The 21,638-nt window shown below is 39.5% G+C and overlaps 1 protein-coding gene across 1 annotated transcript in view; it reads right to left on the reverse strand.

The window, feature by feature from the left end:
• ADCY5 (adenylate cyclase 5) overlaps positions 1 to 21,638 on the reverse strand; it is a 234,247-nt gene that overhangs the window by 85,594 nt on the left and 127,015 nt on the right. The window contains exons 2-3 of the mRNA XM_009274991.2: positions 10,460 to 10,609; positions 5,168 to 5,289 (exon numbers count right to left, since the gene is read on the reverse strand). Of these exons, the coding sequence (XP_009273266.2) occupies positions 5,168 to 5,289; positions 10,460 to 10,609 (272 nt within the window). The remainder of the gene's footprint in view (positions 1 to 5,167; positions 5,290 to 10,459; positions 10,610 to 21,638) is intronic.

Here is a 21,638-nt window from a genome sequence, read left to right on the forward strand (position 1 = left end):
GTTGACGGTTGGACTCGATGATCTTAGAGGTCTTTTCCAACCTTAATGATTCTATGATTCTATAGTTCTATATATTTCTATAGTATATAGAAATTTTCTATATTAATATATAGAATATTAATAATTAATATTAATAATAATATAGAAAATTTCTATCTATTTCTATAGTATATAGAAATTTTCACAAATTTCATAGCACACAATTACATAGCACCTTGCAATCTAAGAATTTAACACACTTCATAAGCAACTAATCAAGCATCACAACGCCTATAAGGCAAAGAGATTAAGTTGACACGGCTGGTCTGAATATCGTGACAGTCAGCTGAAGTGCAACTATTTGGTCATTTTTAAGGGAAGAATTTTTGGTGTTAGAACATAATTAAATCAGAAAACTAGTTAAAAATGTTTTTCATTTACAAAGCTGAAAGCAAATGGACTGTTTCATTTCTGCAAATGGTTTAGTTCAAGTTGTCAAGATGTTTAAAAAATTTTGAGATCAGGTTAATGTTGTTGAGTACATGAGTCATAAAAATTATGTGAAGGGGAAAAGAGAGGAAACTGTCACTTTCACTGTGCTTGGATGCCAGCCCTAAAATAAGCTTCTTGAAACAGTTCATCAAGGGAATTTCAATGACAAAGCCAACCTTTATCCTGTCACAGAGGACTTCAAACCTCTTTTTATAGCACAGAGATTACTATATTTGGCCAAACCTAGATAACATTAAAGCCATTATCACTGCAGTGAGACACTATAAATAGCAATAGTAATGTAAAACATTTAACATTCTGCCTGGGAAGCATGATAGATAAACAATATTATCTATGTGTATTTTAGGGTTTGTCTATCAGGCATAATCTCATTCATGATAAAGTGAACCAATTTAGTTACATAATTCACCTTGTTGTTTACCCCAAATTACTTGCATAGTCTTGGGAACTCCTTTCCTGATTGCATTTGACAATAGACTTTATATTTAACACACACATACATGGGAAAGGTCAAATCACGCTCTAAGGTTCTGAATTTGTCAAAGTTAATTCTCATTCAATGAATCAGGATGGGAAACAGTTTCGTTCTCTGTTAAAAGGTTCTGTTCATTTGCATCAGAAAAGAGTGTATTAACCCCAAACTTCTTCATCTTAGTTTTGTCATCACCCTAAATTCTTCAGAAGAACATAATCCTGAAACAAATTTTGCTGCCAAAAAATGACAGGAAATTATATTTTAATTGTGGATAAATTAGTCTCTGAACTTTACTTTCCATAACAATAAGCAGGAGTTATGAACTCATTCACAGGAAGTCCTGATAAGGCTCTAAAAAGATTTGCTTTTACCCATTCAGGTCAGAAAGACCACTGTATTTTGCATAAAAACATCATCTTTACCCTAACAGAGAGATAACCCACCCTCTAAGATAAGTGTAAGACAGTAAGCAATATCATCGCAGAACTGCCCCTTATTAAAGGATCATGGCTGTGTTTTACCAACCTACTACTGGCACCTGAGGAAGATATCTTTTCTACATAGGTTTTAAATTGACTTTTTTTTTTAAAAAAAAAAAGCATGTAACCTTTTTAAAAAGAAAAAAGAAGCTTGTTAACCTAGTATCTAAAACCAAGCATATCACAGCAGAACTGGTCATTTAAAGACTCCTCATTTTAAAACAGAAAAAAGCCCCCCCACACAGTAACTTCACATAATTTTAGAATAACATTTTCTGCTGGTAGAGTGGTTTGGGTTTGTTTTTTAATTAAAATTAGAGGTGGTCCCAAAAGCCCAGACCCAATCATCCCTGAAAATTAAAATACTTAATCTTGTCTGGAACAGAATTTAGTAAACCACTTCTCCCACACAAAATGTCAAACCAGGCTAAGTGCATGGGGCTGTGCTCCTGCGCCTCCCAAGTTCAAAGGGCCAAAGTTAAACCCAGCTAGATGGAAACCTCCAGTGCCAGTGAGATTCATTATTTCCATGCTGACTGTGAAATCGGTGAGCAACCTCACCCTGAAGATCCAGTAAAAATGAAGATCTTGGGCTCCAGGCATTACGATGGCAATCAAACTTTTAAATCAATAGCTAATGAAAATTCCCATCCATTATACTTTCATTTGTAATTTACCTTTTTAACTAATCTGGGAGAGTGGGAAAAGAGAATCGCTGGATACAGCTGATGGAGGAGGGAAACCCGCATATCCGTGCAGACACACAGACCTTCCCACTTCTACAAACTGTGGAGGAAATGCTTCTGCTCATAAATCATCAACAGGAAGCCAGATTCAATGGCTGGGCACAGCACCCTTGCACCGACTTCACATACTTCTCAATTGCCTTGACACAATAACCTTTAGCTCATAAAAACTTAGATCTTATGACATTTTTGAATAGTGACAAAAACAAAACAAAATTGCTTGGAGCGTTCTCATCTCAAAAGCCTCCCCTTGAGCATTTCCCCGTGAAAAGCAAAGAGCACGCTTGCTTTTATTAAGCCAGTTCATTAATCCACATCACTGAGACGCTACCCCCCACCACCAGTGTGTTTCTGTGTGCATGTAAATGCTTCAAAATCATCTGTAGTCATTCCCACTAGAGGTGGTTTCAGCATACCCAGGCAAGAGCAGAGGCTCCATGCTGAACTCCTAGTGTGAAATGAGTCATTTGTTCCAAACCATGTTTTCTTTTTTCAATATTCGTACTTAGTTATTCATTTCCCTAAAGTACATGAAGATGAGATGTTCCTAAGTTACCTTCTATTTGCTCTCAGTACATATACTATTTTATTCATATTTCTTATCTCCTTTTTCCAGCCTTTTCCATGACCTCAGTGGGCTTTGATTTAGGACCTCGTAGGCACAGGCAACAAAGTCCATACTTTGAGGAAGATACTATTTAAGTTGCTTCCCCTTGCAAGATCTTTTGAGACCTCAGCCTCCCTTTGCACTGGAGACAGCACATGCAAGGGCTTGATTCCTGAACACTCATTACCGTGAGGAACAAAGTTAAAATAACTTTTAGGCTGTAGAAGATAATCTATTATGGAAATGTTCATATTATTCAATAAATACACAAGACGTGAAAATTAAATGTTTGCAAGCTTCCTGTTAGCTACCCATCAGGACAGTCCAAGGAACTGATTGGTGCATATACCCATTTATGTATACATGTCTCACCTTTCACGTTACTTCACAGCCATAACTGAAAATCAGAGCAAACTGTTTTGTCTTTCTATACTTGGGGTCATGCGTCATTTTTTGTTGTATCTTTTGAGATCTCCATGTCTCCATACCAGCCATTATCTTTGGGCTATTTTTTCCCATCATAATCGTTCCGTCAGATTCCCTTCTCCCTTTAAAATTGTTCATTTGTAAATTTAGTTTATTATTTTGTTTTTGTTTATTTAGTGATATAGTTAAAATTTCAAATAAGTATCATCTTAAAGAGATAATCACCTTTACTAAGATTTGACTGTACTGAACAACTTTCAAACGTGCAAATAATGACATACGGAAATGGATGTGAAAGACTATAATACCATACTGACTAGTTTCATGTTATATCTAACGAATTGCGTTCATTTTTAATGTCAAGCTGACCTTTGAGTACTGGAAAAAAGTAATTTCTCTATTAAGAAAATTCACAAACAGCATCTATCACAAGAAATTTACAAACCTTCTTGAACAAGCTCAGTGCCATTAAGGAAAAAATGAATGTAAAGACAGAAAACCTAATCTACTGTAGCACATACTCTGCTGAGGGCACTCTGGATGGCCTCTTCCCCTCACCTTCATCACCATGTGTATATTCTTTCTTTTCCATCACTGAACCATTATAGTCTTTGATATCTGAGAATGTTTGTGTCTTCAGTATTGCTAGTGGATCTTTATCTGTTTACTGAGTCACAACCAAAAATATGAAGAGCTGAACTGAAGTCCATCCATGCCAGCACACAGACTTGCCCTGATTTCAGTGTGTTTTGTATCAGACTCTACATTCAACAGTGAGCAACCTTGTCCCAATTTCCTGCTTGTACATCACCTCTCCCCCCCTACCCTCAATGCTAAGGAAATTTCTTCAAATGCTTCAGAATTTCATGTGAATTTCACTGCATCATCTGTTGGAGATTATGCAGGGTGCAGTATATTAGAGATGTAAGAAATCCACTTTTATTTGTTGAGCACCAAGTATCAGAAAATATAATTCACCAACATACTTAAAGCTATGTAAGAGAGAAGGCTACGCAAGCAGTTTACAGGAAAACCTCTTGTTGGAAGGGGAGATGGAGAGGGGAAGAAGGGAGCTCTCTGTTCCCAGTCATTGTGTCTCAGTAGAAGTATTTATAGACTGACAGAGCTGTTACGCAGTTCCAGGACCTGGCTAAGCAGAGACGTAAGTGATCCCCAAGGAGGTCAGGTACAACAGCAGAGGTAAAATGCATCAAGATTAAGTTAAACTTAACTTTGTAACTGCAGCCTGTAAAGATATCAAGCAACTAAAGTACTACTTTATTGCCTCTTCCCTGGGAAGTGGACAGTGGGAACCTGGTGATGTTCAGAAGCTCATGGGGCTGGACTACCCCAGCAACACGGACTGGGTTTGATTTTGCATGACTTGCCAGAGATTGGATATCGATTTCTTCCGCTCATCCAGGTAGACCAAGGAGCAACACATCACTGGGTGACTGAGCAGGTACCAATGGCTGTCAGTAACAGACCCCCTGCTTGTAATTCCAAACTGGCAGAGACCACTCCAGGTGTTCTTAACCTCAGCTGGGCTCTGCAATTCACCCCATGAGAAGGTGCTGCCAATCTTCAACTTGCATCCCATCATGGCTTATCGGAAGGGTGCTTGTAACTGTCAAAAAATAACTAAACCCAAATATACCACCTTCTCAAAACCACCGAGACTCACTCCAGGAAAGGAAGGGGAAAAAAAAATCTAAGGAAAGAGATCGGTTAAAGTTGCTTCTCAAAGGAAGATGTTGCAGGAATGTGGCAATCCTCTTCCCGTCCTATAAACAAACTTTCAGAAGTCAACTGGTGACACTTTAGAGTCTTTACACTTATTTTGGATTATGTGTCGCTGTCATCTTTGTCCCTGGGTGTTAAGTGCCAAGCACTGGGAGGGTCCCTCCACCCCAGCAGCTGGGAGATGGGCTGCTGTTCTTACCTGACATTGTCATGCTTCTGGATGTAGATCTTATGAAACATCATATCTTCCTGTTTGGCATTAATGTCAGCTTTCATCTCCATGGCAACATGTCGAGGAAGTACAGAGAGCAGGAGACGCTCCTGTGGAGTCAGACAGATGAACCAATTAAAGCACCTGCTGCCCAGTTAACAAACACACTTTGCTCCTTACTGGGGAGAAATGAGTCATCAGTTTGGTGAGAGATGAGTACAACCAAGCAAAACGGGCTCCATAAACCCAGCAGCTGATTCCCTAAGAAGTCATATGCAATTCTGTCCCAACCCCACAATAAGAATTCAATTATTTTATTAGAAAAATTATGATTTTTCATCCCAGCTGCACTGGGCTTGTGATTCACGGTTGCCAATTCTTGCAAATGAAGGAGCCACGCAACTCAAAAAGTGCCCGTGCACCATTCTTGGAAGGACTCTGATAAATGATGCTGTCTGACCTCCCACACAGCCTCTCCACACCACCATGAAGTCCTCCTAAACATAACACCAGAGTACTGATACCCCAACACCCTTGGGCACCATTTAAAATTCCTTCCTTTCCTATCTAATCATCTAAGCACATTCCCCCAACAAGCACAAACCTGTTCTTAGCAGCTAAAAAGTCAATAGGAATGCCCTGATAAAACTAGCATGAAAAGTTAGCCCAACTATACAATGCAGTATTACACTTCTACACTTAAAACCATTATTTGTGCCCAACTGCATTAAGACCTGTAAACCCACCCACTCACCTGCAAGAGTGTTTTCAATAACTACCTCTGTCATCAACAATTCCTGGCTCTCCACCCTCACTTGGCACTTTTATTTACTGATAATAGCTTTAGTGTGACTTTCATAACATTATTTTGTAAGCTGTTCCGTATATAGTTTTGCATGTTAGGCAAAAATTAGTTATATGACAAAATGATGACTTTCTGGTAATTTTCCTAAAAGCTCACACAAAAGCCAGTGCTTGTTATTATTCTAAATTCGGTGGCAATTTCATGCAGAAGCCATAGAATTTAAATCTGCAGGTAATATGCGCCCCAGGGATGTGTTTGTATATTTCAGGAATCACACCTGAGAAATTCTGCCCAGACCTTTATTTTATTCCCACTTACACCCCGCTCAGTTCAAAAGAAGTTTTGCTGTGGCTGAAGGAGGCGGGGAGCATCTCCTTTGGGATGAGCTCCACTGTGCTCCAACCTGCAGGCAGTGCTCTGGAATAGCTGAAGAATCCCAAAAGCTTGTGCTGCTCTCGTCTTTATTATTTTTCTTTACCTGCATTGAGCAGAGGGAAGAAAAGGGCCTTCCTTCCTGATGACACAGACACAATGTGGCATAAACGAAGGTCCCTAACCTTACCTAACAGCTCATCAATTCTCAGTAACACAGGGAACAGTAGGGCTTAAATGCAGTCCTTACTCAGAGGAGTCAGCAATCCTGTACTAATTACTCATGTCACCAAACCTCTTGCCCGTACTACAGTTATAGGCACATTCCTGGTTTCTAATTCCTAGTTTTAACTGAAAGTTCCCCATTTATTTCTTCATCTAAGGAGAGAGAGGAACTTTGGGGGAACCAGAGGAAGGTGAATTCACTGGAAATGTGCTCAGCATGCACTGAGACATTTTATAGTCTGTGGTACTGCCCAGTATTTCCTTTTTTTCCCCTTCAGTGTGTACCTTAAAGAGATTGATTCTTGCCTCCAGTCTCTGAAGAGGTAGTAATACCACAAAAGAAGATGTGTTAGAGGAATTTCTACCTCCTCTGCTCAAAACTGCAGCAGTCCTGACAAGATACTTGTTTTTTAAAGTACTCTCACCTTCACTAGCATACTGCAGGTGCTAACACTTAGGTATCCACATTTTTTTTAAAAAAAGATCAAGAATCATGCACATGTCCTCAAGCTTCTGTCAGCTATTAGCGTACTCCTTGAGCACAAAAGCACAACACTTTTGTATGCTTTCCAGGGTAACTGGTGTATATGCTGTTGTCATTTGCATATTATAATAGGCATCCCCGCATGTGTGAAAGCTGCTATTTTACGTGTGATTTTGCACATCCTCTAAATAACTTGGAGCTTAATGGGAGGTTCAGGGGTACCCACAGGTTTGGAACATTCCCTTTAGGTGCAGGAGCATGGAGGGATTTTTTTTTTTACTTGCTTGCAAAATAGGGACACATTCAGGGGACCAAGTTTGTCTTACTAGTACTCCAAAAGATATTCACATAGATTTCTGGATAACTTTTGCTTAAGAGCCCCCACCCCTACTCTTCCTGACACCATAGGCACTTGCCAGATTAAATCACCAATATTTTCAAGACACTTGAGATCTCCAGGAGATGAACTAACACCACTCTGAACTATCACCGGGAATAAGATAGGCTTATCAAGTGAAACAAATGCATGTAGCACAACATCCCTTCATGCAGCAACTAATGAGGAAGTTGAGCCATGTTACAGAGTTGGGCATTATCTTTATTCTGTTTGTTGGGAGCATCACGATCACTGAAAATAACCTCTGAAGCTAACAGGAGAAGGCTGTAACAAGTGCCTTTATAAAGCACAAGCCATGTTAAAAGACCATCAAAACAACAAAATCCCTGTTTTATTTCAAATGGAGAACAGAAATTAAAGTCTCTACTAGAGTACAATTTTCATTTTGCTATAATATCGATTGCTGTAATATATAGAAAGTACTGCAGTCCTCACTGTAAAATCACTTACTATGCACCAGTGAGGTGACTGGGACTGCTGTTTTACAAGTATAACAAGGCCGCATTCTGACCTGATAAAAAAAGCAAGAGCAAATTAATATATAATTCTCACTTCAAAATAAGATGCAAGTGTACTTCCACTGAATTATACATTAAACAAATGCATCCCGAGGAGCACTAGTCTCTAGAATAGGCACAGATGAAAGAGTACAATACAGATCTACTCTGTTTACATATGTACACATTGATATATGTATACGTGGGCACACACATCCCTACGACGACTCTGTACTACATAGGAATTTTAACTATTTATGTCATACTCTCCCAAGATGACCTCAAAGCACTACAAATATTTAATGTCTTATGACTATCCATTTGTCCTCAGGTTTAATAACACTTATTTTTCATCACAAGTTAAGTGATGCAGAGATGAAAAAGAGAAGGAGAGAACAACTTTTCAGAGACAAAAGACAAGCAATGCCAGAAGTAAAACTGTGCAGTCCCGATAACCCATCTCTTACTCAAATTCTAAGTATTTGCTCATTACAGATTGTGGAGAACACCTTTTTTTCATCCAAGAGTATTTTATTCTGAGCAAGCAACAGTGATTCCTGTTATGGCTCTGCCCTAGCTTATCTCAAATAATGAAATCACAAGAAGTCTCTCTTCTGCATTGGACATTCTGGATTTTTATTTACTTTCTTGCTAATTTTGGGTGCTGGTAGATGCTTATGCTTAATAAAGGAAAATATACATTCCTTTGCCAGAGATAATCTGCCTGCCTTTAATAGAGAACAGCACACTGGAGCACCATCTGATCTCCAGAAACAGGCAAGCACGGTAACAGTGTTGGGCTGTGCAGTTGTCTTTCCCTCTACCCCTGTTTGGAGACTGGCTCTCCCAGATGTAGGCTGAGCTGCCCTTATTTGTGTCTGCTGTCACCTCAAAATTATCTCAATGCATTATGCACAGGGATGCATCTGAACTGAACCTGGAGATCAATGTCAGTGCAGGCTGTAGCAGCAAATAATCTTATTGGGAGCCCCCAGCTGCCAGGACCCACAGTTACTGCTGGAACTACTGGAGGGTACTTCTAAGTGACTGGCTTTGACCCATGTTTTTCTGATGTCCTGGCTTTCTTCCGCATGGTATAGTACTTTCTGGGGAGGGGGAGAAGAAAAAGGCATAAAGCTAGGGCATTTGTCAGGGCTTTTTTCGTGAACTACTTCTGACACAGAAGCTCCTAAATCCAGAGCAGCACAAGCATTTGAGCCATGCTGCTAAGGCAGTCTCTCAGCAGGGAGGACAGAGCTGTAATCAATAAGTAAAATGGGGGTACTCTCTTGGCTCAATCCTTTCCTCCATTTCAAGGTGTGGAAGGAGGAGCGGCTGCTCGTTTCATCTTTCTGAGACTACATTTGTTACAAAGGAAAAAGGAGCCTTGAGCATGAATCTTGTTTTCATACATACACTATCAAAATAAAGCACGTGTACACGTTATTTCACAGTAAGGGTTAAACAGCAAGTATGTCAGCCAGAAGTACCTCATGAAACACTGCCAAAAGACAAATCCATAGATGCAGATGGGCTGAGACATGAGAGAAAATTAAGCTGTGTTGCCACAGAGATGCAAAGACACTCCAGTTGATTCATTCCCCTGACCTCTTCCCCAAACCCACAACCAAGCTCTGAGATATCTCCCAAGGAAAGAGCGGAAGCCCTGTTTCATGATTCATTTCAAATTGGACTGGACAGACCACTACGAGATGTACTGCAGGGCAGAGATGTGTGTTAGCAAGGGAATAGTCAAGCTGCCCCAAAAGGTCTTTTGTATCTAATGCTGAGGACACAAGACATTAGTTGCAAGAGAACCCACGAATTAATTAGGGCAGCGGATATGTTCAGTACCCTTATTGACTAGGCTGTATGCTGGCAGCCACAGGTGTTTTTATAGCAAAAAAACATCGAAGTTGGTGATGAATCTTACTTTTTGAACAAATGCAATTCACTTGAGGCCCATGAGGTGTACAGAGGTGTGCAAACAGGTAGGAACCTTTGGGAAAGGCAGGAAGAGGACCCTCTTTGGAGGCATCAAGGGACAGTATGTTCTGTGGACCAATTTTTACCTTTCACTTCTGAAACCTGCCTTACAGCTACCTGTTGGCAGTGGCTTTGCTGACAAACACACCATGCTTTGACCTTACAAAGAGGGTCAATCTGAAGCCTGTGTGTTGCATCTGCATTCAACATGTGGATTCAATGATGGGTACAAAAAAAACCATGCAGACTCTCTGCGTGCTGTGTAATTTTAATCCTCAGAGCATAGACCACAGGATTTGTTGATGTCTGCGGAGAAGTCCATCAGGGTATCAGGGAAGAAATACTCCCCTGAGCTCTCTTTCAAACCTTTAAAAATCCTGCTCTCTACCATCAGAATGTTCTTGCTCGGATTAGTCAAGAAGCAAGAGGTCTGCAAATCCCATCCTACAGGAACAATTTGCATGCTAATTCTGCTTCAGCAATTTCATTTTTTATTTCCTACTGTTGCTCTTACCTGCTGCTGGTTTTCCCTTTGAGAATGCAGCCTGGCTTGTATGCATTCCCTGGTCTCCTGGAAAGCCTGTCTTTGGGACACCTCTGCTGGGTAGTGGGTACACACACCTACAATGTTTGTACAGGAGAAGATGAGAACATTGGAGACCAGCTGCAACAAAAGAAAAAAAAAGATAAAAATACTTGGTTACACTTTGGAAACCTGCCATCAGTAACAAAGTACCAGCCAGAATCCAGCCCCTTCCACAACTCCTTAATCCAAGCCACACTTAAACCTCAAACTCTTAATTCTGGTGTATTTTACCTCTCTAGTCTTTAAAATACAAAACTCCCATATATGGCCTCAAATATATGTTCTTAATACTGTGTATTACTTCACTAGTAAAAAATACAATTCCACTGGTAATTCCATAAACTTGCTTTTGGTAATCCAGTATCTTGGAATTACTGTGACAAAAATCTATCTAAAAATGCATCATTGCTCTGTCAGCTAAGAGTCAACTAAGACTCATGCAGACAGATCTGACAGAGGAACACAAATATTTCCATGTTTGGGTACCTAAATATCTGGCTTGAAAACATATCAAAGATACATTAAACCATTATTTTGAAATAGTGCTTTAAAATACTGAAGGGAAAATGTTGGTATTCACAAGGTTTAAGGTTTACTGTTTTGTAAGGAAACAGTCACATAACTTTTGCTGAAAACTAGTGTTGCAATCTTTTATTTCCCAACTATTTTTTAATAAAAAGGAAAAAAAAAACCCCATGCCTATTGGTGGCATTTGGTTCATGCAAAATGTTCAAAACCGCTTCTGATGGTATCATGCAAACATTTCCCTTGACAGAGGTCAGTCACAATATAACTTTTTGAGAGTTGCACAAGCTATACTGGATCTCCCTTTGAGGACAGACTTATTTGAAACACCTCTCATCTCTTCTAGGGTGAAAGACTGTCAGATCTGCAAGATTCTTAAAAATAGGGATCTTTGGTGTATTCTCTAATGATTCCAAATATACCCTTCACCTTTATTACTTTTTTACTGCAGAATAAAAAAAGTAATTTCCAGACCAGCCCATTCCCTGAAAATACAGGCCAGGCTCTGTGCCGGGCACCCCTCAAGCCCTGAGCTCACAGGGGGTGCTCAGGACTCCCCAAACCAACTTGGTCACTGTGCAGGAGAGAGGAGCCACCCCTGTGTCAAACAGGGACCCACATCCTGAAGAGTAACAACCTCTCCGAGAAACCCCACATCCATGCCCTAAGGAGAGCAACAATTATTTTATTAACAACTTTGCCTTGAAACAGGATTTAGGCAGAAAACCCTCATCTTTCAGCTCAAAATAAGCAATACCTTAAGCTACAGCCAGCTGAGGGACTTCTCTCTGTGGACGGCTGCCAGTAGATGGCAACACTCCAACTTCCCAAGCTCCTGCATCAAGTGCTGCATTTTGGGCTATGTCCCCACAGTGAATTCCCGCACTTACGTATCATATTACAATACAATAACCTGCAGGTTATAGATACCCACTGGTGATTATCATCAATGCCAGCTATAGGTATTTGCAGATAACTGGTTTCCAAGGAGGAAACTATTCTCATCCCCTACAGATTGCTCCCTCCATCCAAAGGGTCCACGCTTCCGACAGAGATAGGGCTATCGAAGGTGCAGGTCATATACATGAACATGAAATAAACCCTGATCCTAAACTATTTTGGGCTGTCCCCACAGTGAATTCCCACACTTACGTATCATATTACAATACAATAACCTGCAGGTTATAGATACCCACTGGTGATTATCATCAATGCCAGCTATAGGTATTTGCAGATAACTGGTTTCCAAGGAGGAAACTATTCTCATCCCCTACAGATTGCTCCCTCCATCCAAAGGGTCCACGCTTCCGACAGAGATAGGGCTATCGAAGGTGCAGGTCATATACATGAACATGAAATAAACCCTGATCCTAAACTCGCACATTACCTTCACAATTATATTTTTATTCAGCTCTTTCTAAGGCTGGCTGGATCCTGCCAGATCCAAGGTTCTCCATCTTTCCCCCGAGCTGATCAGACACCAACCAACTTCCACCCAGATCCTGCCCAGATACCCTAACCCAGTGCTGCATCCAATGGGCATTTGACAGTATTTTTTTCTGATAATGATAATTTTTAAGGATGAAAAATCCCCCCACAGTATAAAAAACCACTAGTGCTTATTATAATGAAGAAACAGCTTAAAAAGAGAGCAGAAATAGGGTTTTCCTAGGAGTTACTCTGATTCCTGCTCCACGGCTGCACTGATTGCGACTCACAGCCTGTGAACAACACTTCTACAAGTTCAATACAGTTACTATGGGCTCAAAGGGGTTAACGCTAAATAGCATCTTTTGCATGGCTGGATTACAGCAAGACTCCCAGATCCTCTCTATTGGAGCTATTCAGTTGCACAGTAAGTGGAAAATCTGTCAGGGCATATAAAACAGCATAAGCACGAATCATGTATCTGAAATGGATAAAACTGAGAGCATAGAAGATTTTAAGGAAATATGCAATTTTCTTTTTTAATCCCAAGAATCTGAAACTTCATTTCACTTACAGTCAATAGCACAACCCCAAAATAAACTCCCCAAAACAGTGACCCAACTCTTGCACCAAGAACAGGAGACAACATGTGGTTTAGATGGCGGCAATACATCAGGAGTTAACCGAGCCGAAAAGAGGAACACCTTAGTCCTGAAAACAAGCTCTTTTTGGGTATATCTCGGTGCCAACAAAAAGTCCCCCCAGTGGGGCCCACCCATGAAGATACTGTTGTCATGATGATGCCTTAAACAGCCAAGCTGTACAGTTCAAGGCACGCGGTTCATATTGTGCATCGAGACCAACATTGTTAAAGGAGAGTACAAAAAATATCACCAGACTTAACATTATCAACAACGTTTGTGGAATGCAAAGCAATTTAACTTTTCAGCACTCACTGATGTCATTTTACACAAACCCAAGGGACTTTGCAGACTGATTTACAAGACAGACTCAGATGACCATGCTTCATCAAGTAGGAACAAAAACTATATTGCAATGTAATTTTTAAGTAGCAGGGGACAGACATCCGTATTTATTCTGTTAAACAGAAGCTCATTTAATTCACAGTATGGCATCTTTGCAACACCCTGAAACATAAGGGGAGAAATTACAGTGTAATGTTGAAAGTATCAAAGATCTGCAGAGATTTGAAACTGAAGCTCCTACTATTTGCAGCAACACTCGTTATGTGAGCAAGAGCATTTTGTTCAGTATCTGTTCACAATAATTTTCTTCACAGGTATTTTAAAATATATTAAAGCAAAAAAAAAAGAAAAAATATTTCTAATCTCATTAATTTTTTTCACAGTCCTCTGTCTTAATAAAATAAATTTATATCCTGTTTGCCAAATGGTACTACTTGCTTATCAGCTTCCTTGCCATTTTGCTATGGTAACCAGCTTCAGTCCCAGGAGGAAAGAGATGATGTAGATATTAAAAAACTGATTCCCTAAGCTCCATGCCCTGAAAAGTAAAAACATATTATGGCAACTATTTCAGACAATCTGTGCTTGAAGAGCTGTTCAAGGCAATGGGAAAACATAGTTGTCTATTTTGTAGTTGATTTCCTTCCCCTGCCTAGCTAGAGATTTAGACGAAGAAGATTCCTACCTTTCTGATTTTAGAAAATAATAGTTCATAAAAGACTATTTCACTTACATATAACTCCTAGATAAGCTATTAAACCTGCCTGCAGTATTGTCATATTTGAGTATTTCATAAACTAATACGTTTACGCTTAGAGCATCTGCATGTGGCAGAGAAATGCTACTTATTAGCATAGCATTCCAGTACCTAAGGAAGAGCTATGTACTATGAGGGGTTTTCAAAAACCACCGTGACTTCTTAGTTCTACTGAAATAACAGATCACTCAATCTCAGACAACAAAACAGAACAGAACAGACAGTTTCTAGTCACTTTGATTTCTTTGCACAGAGCACTGCAATGCTTTTGTTGAATCTCTTGCAGGAAACGGTTTTCAATATTTTTTCCCTTGGTGACTGAAAGGAAAAAAGAGAGAGATGGAAACAGTTTAATTCCACATGTTCTAGGAGTTATAAAAAGTTGGTATTACAAAATCAAAACCGAGAGCTAAATTTGGCCTGACACTATTGTTACAAAATTGATGTTTTGGGCATTTCAGGCCAGGCTGAGGAAGAACCGGGATGGCTCAGTGACCAGGGGAGAGCCTCCAGACCATCACAAGCAGAAAAAGTATCAGCTTGCATCAATATTGCCATGCTTCCCCCTGCTGTGTTTCTATTCAATTGTTCTTCAAACACCAGATGCTATTCAATATGTAATTAAGAGACAACAACATGCTTAAGAGGGATAGCATTAAGATAAATTTTGTTAGTTCCCTACCTCTGCCAGAGCAAACAAGGCTGGCTACTGACATGAGAAGTGGGCCATATTCCTCGGAATATCACCACTTACTATAAAAATCACAGCTTCTGGTTTTTGCCAAGTTACTCTGCTTTGGTCCACTTCTCTTGCAGATGCTCAGGGTTATATCTGTTCTGGGATTACAGTACTCTGTTAGTTTCCAACACCACTAAGCAGTATTTTGTTTTTCTATTTATTTTTCATTTAAATCAAAATATTGTTTTGATATTTTCATAAAGTCCCACTTTGAAAACAACTACATTTTAAGCTTTTTCTGTGGGGCAGTTAAACTGTCACAAGGAGAAGGAAAGCACAGACATGGAGATTAAAAAGTCATGCAAAACAATCTAGAGCAAACAACAAACTACGTATCCCTTCTTTCCAGAGTGTGACACTGCTCCGCCTCTGCTTCCTACCTCTCATGATACTCATCCAGTAGCAAATTTTTTGTTAAATCGATTATCAGTGCAACAGCTAGGTTAAGAGCAGATAACAACTGAGTTTCTAGACTACATTTCATAGTGGTTGTCTACTGAATTGACAAATTGGTCCAATTAATAATTAGAGGGGCAGACACTGAAATTAGCTTTACTTTTGAGAGTTCCTCTTTTTAACTGTGAAAAATTATTATAAAATCTTTAATACTTATCTGAAACAATGTAAGAACAAAAATATGATGGACTTCTAAAGCTTTAACTGTCCAAGATATTTCTATAGCACCTATGTGTGCAATCCTGAATTAGAAGTATGGATAAATTCTAAGATAAAAAGCACAAACATTATGAAAAAACGTTGTTGTTATAAGGTATAGCTGGTGCTGGTTTTTAAACACTTTCCCTGAACAGCAATTAACCCTCTATTGCCTCTTTATATACTACTATCTAATAAAAAAATTGGAGCAGCTACAGAGCCAAAGGCATAATGAAAATTAAAATGAAAGACAACATCAGCTGGCTCCAAGATCAAATTACTCATGTATTTGTGCTGTATATACAACAACATCTTTCATTTCCCAGAGCCACAACGAGAGTACTAAGATAGTGAAAACTTGTAGATTATGCTAGAAAAATAATCAAACAGTTAAAGTCGTATGGTCTTCTCCCAATGTTTGGCCAGTAAAGAACAGGACAAATACCAGTGAAGAAATTAGGAAGAGTTTTTTATTTTAAATGTAACAAGTACTTTTACTGAGTACTTGAAATAACCACAACAACAGAAGATTACATCAATACACTGGAGTCTAAGAACAAATTTTCTGAAGTTGCTATATGGTGCCTTCCCTCTCTGTTCTGCTGCCTCTGTGCAGCAACCACTTATTTGGATCTCAAGCAGAACGGAAAACTGGTTACAGCCACTATCTTCCAAAGACTTCTCTAAGTGCGCTTTATGCACGCGTTGAAATAACCACAACAACAGAAGATTACATCAATACACTGGAGTCTAAGAACAAATTTTCTGAAGTTGCTATATGGTGCCTTCCCTCTCTGTTCTGCTGCCTCTGTGCAGCAACCACTTATTTGGATCTCAAGCAGAACGGAAAACTGGTTACAGCCACTATCTTCCAAAGACTTCTCTAAGTGCGCTTTATGCACGCGAGTAGTGCTACTGAAGCCAGCTCTGAAAATTTAAATGCTTCCCTAAGCCACAGTATAATTTAATGATCCCAAAGTAGCAGAATTTATTAGAGAGTGATGTTCTAGATACGCAGTAAATCTCTTCATTTGACATTAAGAACAAAAAATTTCTTTGCAGAAATACTTCTGAAACTTTTTTGCATAGTCTTTCTATTTGGGAAGCCTACAAGGAGCGAAAGCCGTCTACTTTAATCTTTCAACTAGATTCTATATTCAGGATAAAGTTACTTGCTGAGAGTGAAGCAGTGGTATTTTGGCTGAAAATACTAAAAGAACCCTCATGTCACTTGTGAATGTCTCTGTTCAATAATTACAGTCAATAAAAACATTATACCGAAGCTATCCATTCTGTGTATTTCAGTGACCATCTCACCTTTCCAGCCCCGGTATATGTTGATCTCTTAGATGTGATGCTCTGTTCTCCCAGAGGAAAACCAAACAAGTATTTTGCCCCACATAAGTTCATTCTTTCTCTAGAATAAAAAATTATTATCTAATTTACCTTTTAAATACATAGTTGCAGGTACAGACATAATACACTACATCCCCCATCCAGAGCAAAAAGTTAAGATTTTTATATTTTTCAATTCTTCCAGTTGTTTCAGACATCAAAATGTTGGATGCTGCTTTCTTAATTTTAATGCCTCACACCTTATTCTATACAACATTTTAATTCATTTACTGATTACTGTAATTGCAAACCTTCCATGCATTCTTCCCCACTGATATTCTTACTGTCATACAGAATACAGTATTTATGATTTGGGGTTTTTTATAATTAAAACCCTTAAATCTCGATTTTATTAAAGAACAAAACATTACCAATACGGATGTATTTTTAGTAAGCATCTCAAGAGGAAACATTCCTACATCAAACTGATAAATTCTACTTCCCCATCACTGTTTTATTAATTAATTTGTCTGCTGGGATTTCAGTGAGATACTATTTTCTTTGGTTACTGAGCGATAAGGTTAAGAAGAGGAGAATATACTGTCCTGACCAAATCTTGGCGTAACACCAGCTAAAAGAAGTATATTTGTGTCTAAATTTTCCTGGAACTCTATCACAATCCCAGCAAAGCATCCTCTGCATGGTGGCACAGCCTGGTGGGGAGGAAGCGCTGCCCTTCGCTAGCAATAAAATAGTCGGGAAGGAGATTCCCGGGTCCTATCGTCCATCCTCACTGAATCTCCATGGCAACCAAGTTTCTGTGCATTTTCACACTTAATATATTTTATGAGCTACGAATCAGCACTGGTTTTCACACGAAGATTCTTGATGGTGAACCGGATGAAGCAAGCCAACAGCCCATGGCTAAGCGGGAGAGAGAGCTGCGTGGGAAGCTGCCACTCGAGGGGAAACATCCAGTGGCCCTTGGAAGCAAGAGTGAGACCCTGAAACAACTTAGGGGAAGGCTTCTTCCACTGAAACAGGGACATTTCCCCTTTCCCTTCCCCTGTTAACAATTCAACTCCTGCTTTATCATTTAATTATCACCTCTTAAGTCTTTGCAACCAGGCTGTCTCCTTCAACTCCAATGGCTTCTTATCTTAAGAGATGGCACACAAGCCAGATGCCTCTCCTCATCGTGTATGTAGCAGCACAGAGAGCTGAGCACAAGCTGCAAGTTTGGCCAGTTTCAAATCTGCTGTGGCAGCCTCCAGAAGGAACAACATGCTAGAAATGGAAGGCTGAGATTGCCACAGCTCTCACGAGCAATACTGCACAGCGGGTTAGTCGGGGCATGTCTAACACTCCAGCTCACTTAACCTGACCCTAGTAAAAATGCATGTGTACCATAAGGGAATTCATCCCTCTGGAAGTGTGTTTATTTCTGATCCATAGAGGCATCTATGTGTCAAAGACTTCAGCAACCAAATACAATCTTACTGAAATAAAAGCTCTTCAAACAGGACTTCAAACTTCAGGTACATCTCTTTGAGGTCACGAAAGTGGATGAAAGCTCCTAGTCTTTCTGTGCATGACTCACAGCTGTCATTGGGTAAACACCTTCACACGCAAGGTATGTCAAGGTAATTTTGACAACTGTACAAAATTTGCCCAGATGCATGATAGCTTAGGCAATTTAGACAATTACTTTAGTTAAGAAAATTAAGCAAAGCTCTGATATTCCAGCAAAATCAGTTGTTCTGCAAATGATTGTAAGCACGTTTGAGTTTGGGTTGTCTTCATGCCAGTCTCACCTGCCCACCCATGTGCTCCCAAGGTGGGAGGAGCTGTTCGGATAAGAAGATATAATAGGTGTTAATTTAAAATATGTTAATAGAAAACATTGTCATTGAATAGAAGTTGGATTAAGAAGTCTGGTTATGCTTTCGAGATTCTCCACAATACCTCTGAAGCTAAAGGAAGCTGTAATCAACGAGGAGAAAGGTCAAGAAATGTGCTTGATTCATCTTTTATATCCTATTTCCTTCCCTGGTGGAAGGGATGCAAAGGAAGGAAGCCAAATGCTTAGGTTTTCTATCAGGCCCTCTTAAAATTAGTCCACTACACTGAAACACACATGAAACTCCATTTAATATATGCTAACTAACTCAACAAGCAAATACATATGCTGATTTGACCCATGATGGGAGCAGGATTTTGTTTACTTTGCTTTTCTGCATTTTTTTTTGTTTGGATCAGGTTGTGCCTGGCAGCCAGTGTTTACCTACATGATCTCAGCAGAAGAGACCTCTGCAGCCCATCCTGCAGGATCCCAGTTCTTCACAGTCACCTCCACGGCTGCCACTACCTGCCCTCTCCATCCTCCTGGCAAGGGGTTGCTCTGCCTTTCCCAACAGCCTACACGCTGTCAGCAAACACACTTCACAGAGAAGTACGTTTCCAAGACTTGTGGTTGCTTTGAACGGCTATGAGAAAAAATATCCATACTAAATAAGCAAAATCATGAAGATCAACACCCCTCTGCTTCCTCCCCATCACACTGCACCCTGGTCCTTAGTGTTTCTGGGAATATTTCTGGGAGCCCTGGACTTAGATACAGGCAGTGCATCACCCCTTATCTTCCATAGTCATTTGAGCACAGGCATCACTTCCAGGTCAGTGGGAAAACAAAAATATTTATCTAGTTACATGAAGGTCTTATTTATCTGGGAAAAAAAGAATGTTCTCCAATTGCTCAGCAGCAGAAATGAGAGCCCTAAATATGGCCTGTAAGATATAAAAATCGTTATTTCCCAAGCATTTAGAATGTGTGTTTTTGGGAGGTGGTGAGTTAGGTTGGGTTTGTTTGTTTGTGTGGGAAGAAATGTAAAATTGGAAAAAGAATGGAATACAGATGGATTTTTTTGTTTTGTTTTAAAGAAGACCTCCTTTCTTCTTCTGTTGCTGGATTTCAAATCAAGCCGGGGCAGCTTGCCCACAAGCTATGCTCCTTCCTGTTAACATCTCTATCTCAACATATATTTTTAATAAACAAAACTTACCAAGCACCACCAGCAAAGTTTGAACTCTTGAACTGAAGCAGTGGCTTGTACCAGATAAGGTGAAGGAGCAGCATTCGTAACAGATAGCAAAGGTTGTGCACAGCCACCACTAATATACAAGTCAATCTATAAGGGAACTGACCGGATCACAACTGAATCCTGCGGTTTTGCCAGCTATTACAGTAAACTAAGCTTACTTTTGAATGAGAGAGGTTGCATAGAAGTCTGAGATTCATCTTCGTATCTTATGGTCTGGCTGCTTCAGCAGTTGAGCATACTGATCTCTTAACAGATTTGGTTTCAACAACACAAAAACTATCAGTAGGCAAATTTCCAACCAAATTTTAACTGAGCACAACGGGCAGCTTGAAGGCACATTCCTTGGCCTTCAGCTTCGTCATACTAAATTTCAAAGGTCTACAGTAACACAATAAAGATTTTATAGAGAAGCTCTAAAAGACTCTTCAGAATTGTTTATAAAGGCAAGTGTGAGACAACCTAACGACAACAATTATGACTGGCTCTGTTTATAATACAAATTACACAACACAATTTAGCCTGCCTTTATTTCATTATACACAACTCCTCTTCCCTCTGCCTTTGGAGCTGCACTACTTCACTCTTCATGTGTCTTTCATTCCGCCTTCCTTATGCGGTAACTCTCGTTATTATCCACCCTGGACTTTCTTCTCAGCTCCCCAGTCCTGTCTTTCCCACAAATGCACGCACAAACGCATGGCCTGACGATTCCAGGATCAAACCAAATGAATATTTTTAAATTAGCCAAGATGAGCCTCATTCTTTTCTGATAGCTCCAACAATTTGGTTACTCTGCTACTACATGAGCTTTTCACAGCGTACGTTACAGGGCAGTTTTAATTGCTCTGCAGTATCTGAAGGAAAACATTTCAAGGTATACTTTTGAGGCGTATGTATTGAAAACATTATCCAAGTCCCATACCACAAGACTGCATCTTTAATTTCTGTAATCATTATGAAATGGCAGGAAGCTGGATTCTTGAACCAAGATATGATATAGCCCAAGGTTATTTTGGCTAGGATCTTAAACTTGCTTTTTCTTGCTGTCAAATGTATAAGATGAATATACTGAAAATATTGGTATTACAATACCGTAAAAATTCAAATGCTTAACAGAAACAAACAAATCAACCTCACTTCACTGGAGATGCACAGTTTAGAAGAGTTTTTGAATTCTGACAATTGAAATAAGCTGGGTCTGCTGAGAATTGGGCAGGATATAAAGAAAATAAATCCAAATTTCTGTAGCTAGTGGAAAATTTTGAGTCTGTACTTGAGCATGTACTTTTATTCTCCCAAAGATCGTTACCAGAGATTATGCAGCTGAATAGGTTTTCTGAGGTGAACTTAAAATAGACCCAATATCATACTAACCTCCCCAAGAGGATACTGTACACCACAGAATTGGTCTTTGAAAACAGTGAATTACAAATATTTAAAGTAACCTAATCTTAGGAAGACAGAGAAAAAAATAGGGAGTACTTATTTTCAGAATTTTTTGTAATGTGACAAGAAGACAGCAAATGACCTAAGAGACCTCACAGACTATGTAGTTCATTCCCCACTTGCCTCTTAAAAATTG

The sequence above is a fragment of the Aptenodytes forsteri genome, unplaced genomic scaffold, assembly GCF_000699145.1.
Source record: "Aptenodytes forsteri isolate BGI_AS27 unplaced genomic scaffold, ASM69914v1 Scaffold255, whole genome shotgun sequence".
Classification (NCBI taxonomy): domain Eukaryota; kingdom Metazoa; phylum Chordata; class Aves; order Sphenisciformes; family Spheniscidae; genus Aptenodytes; species Aptenodytes forsteri.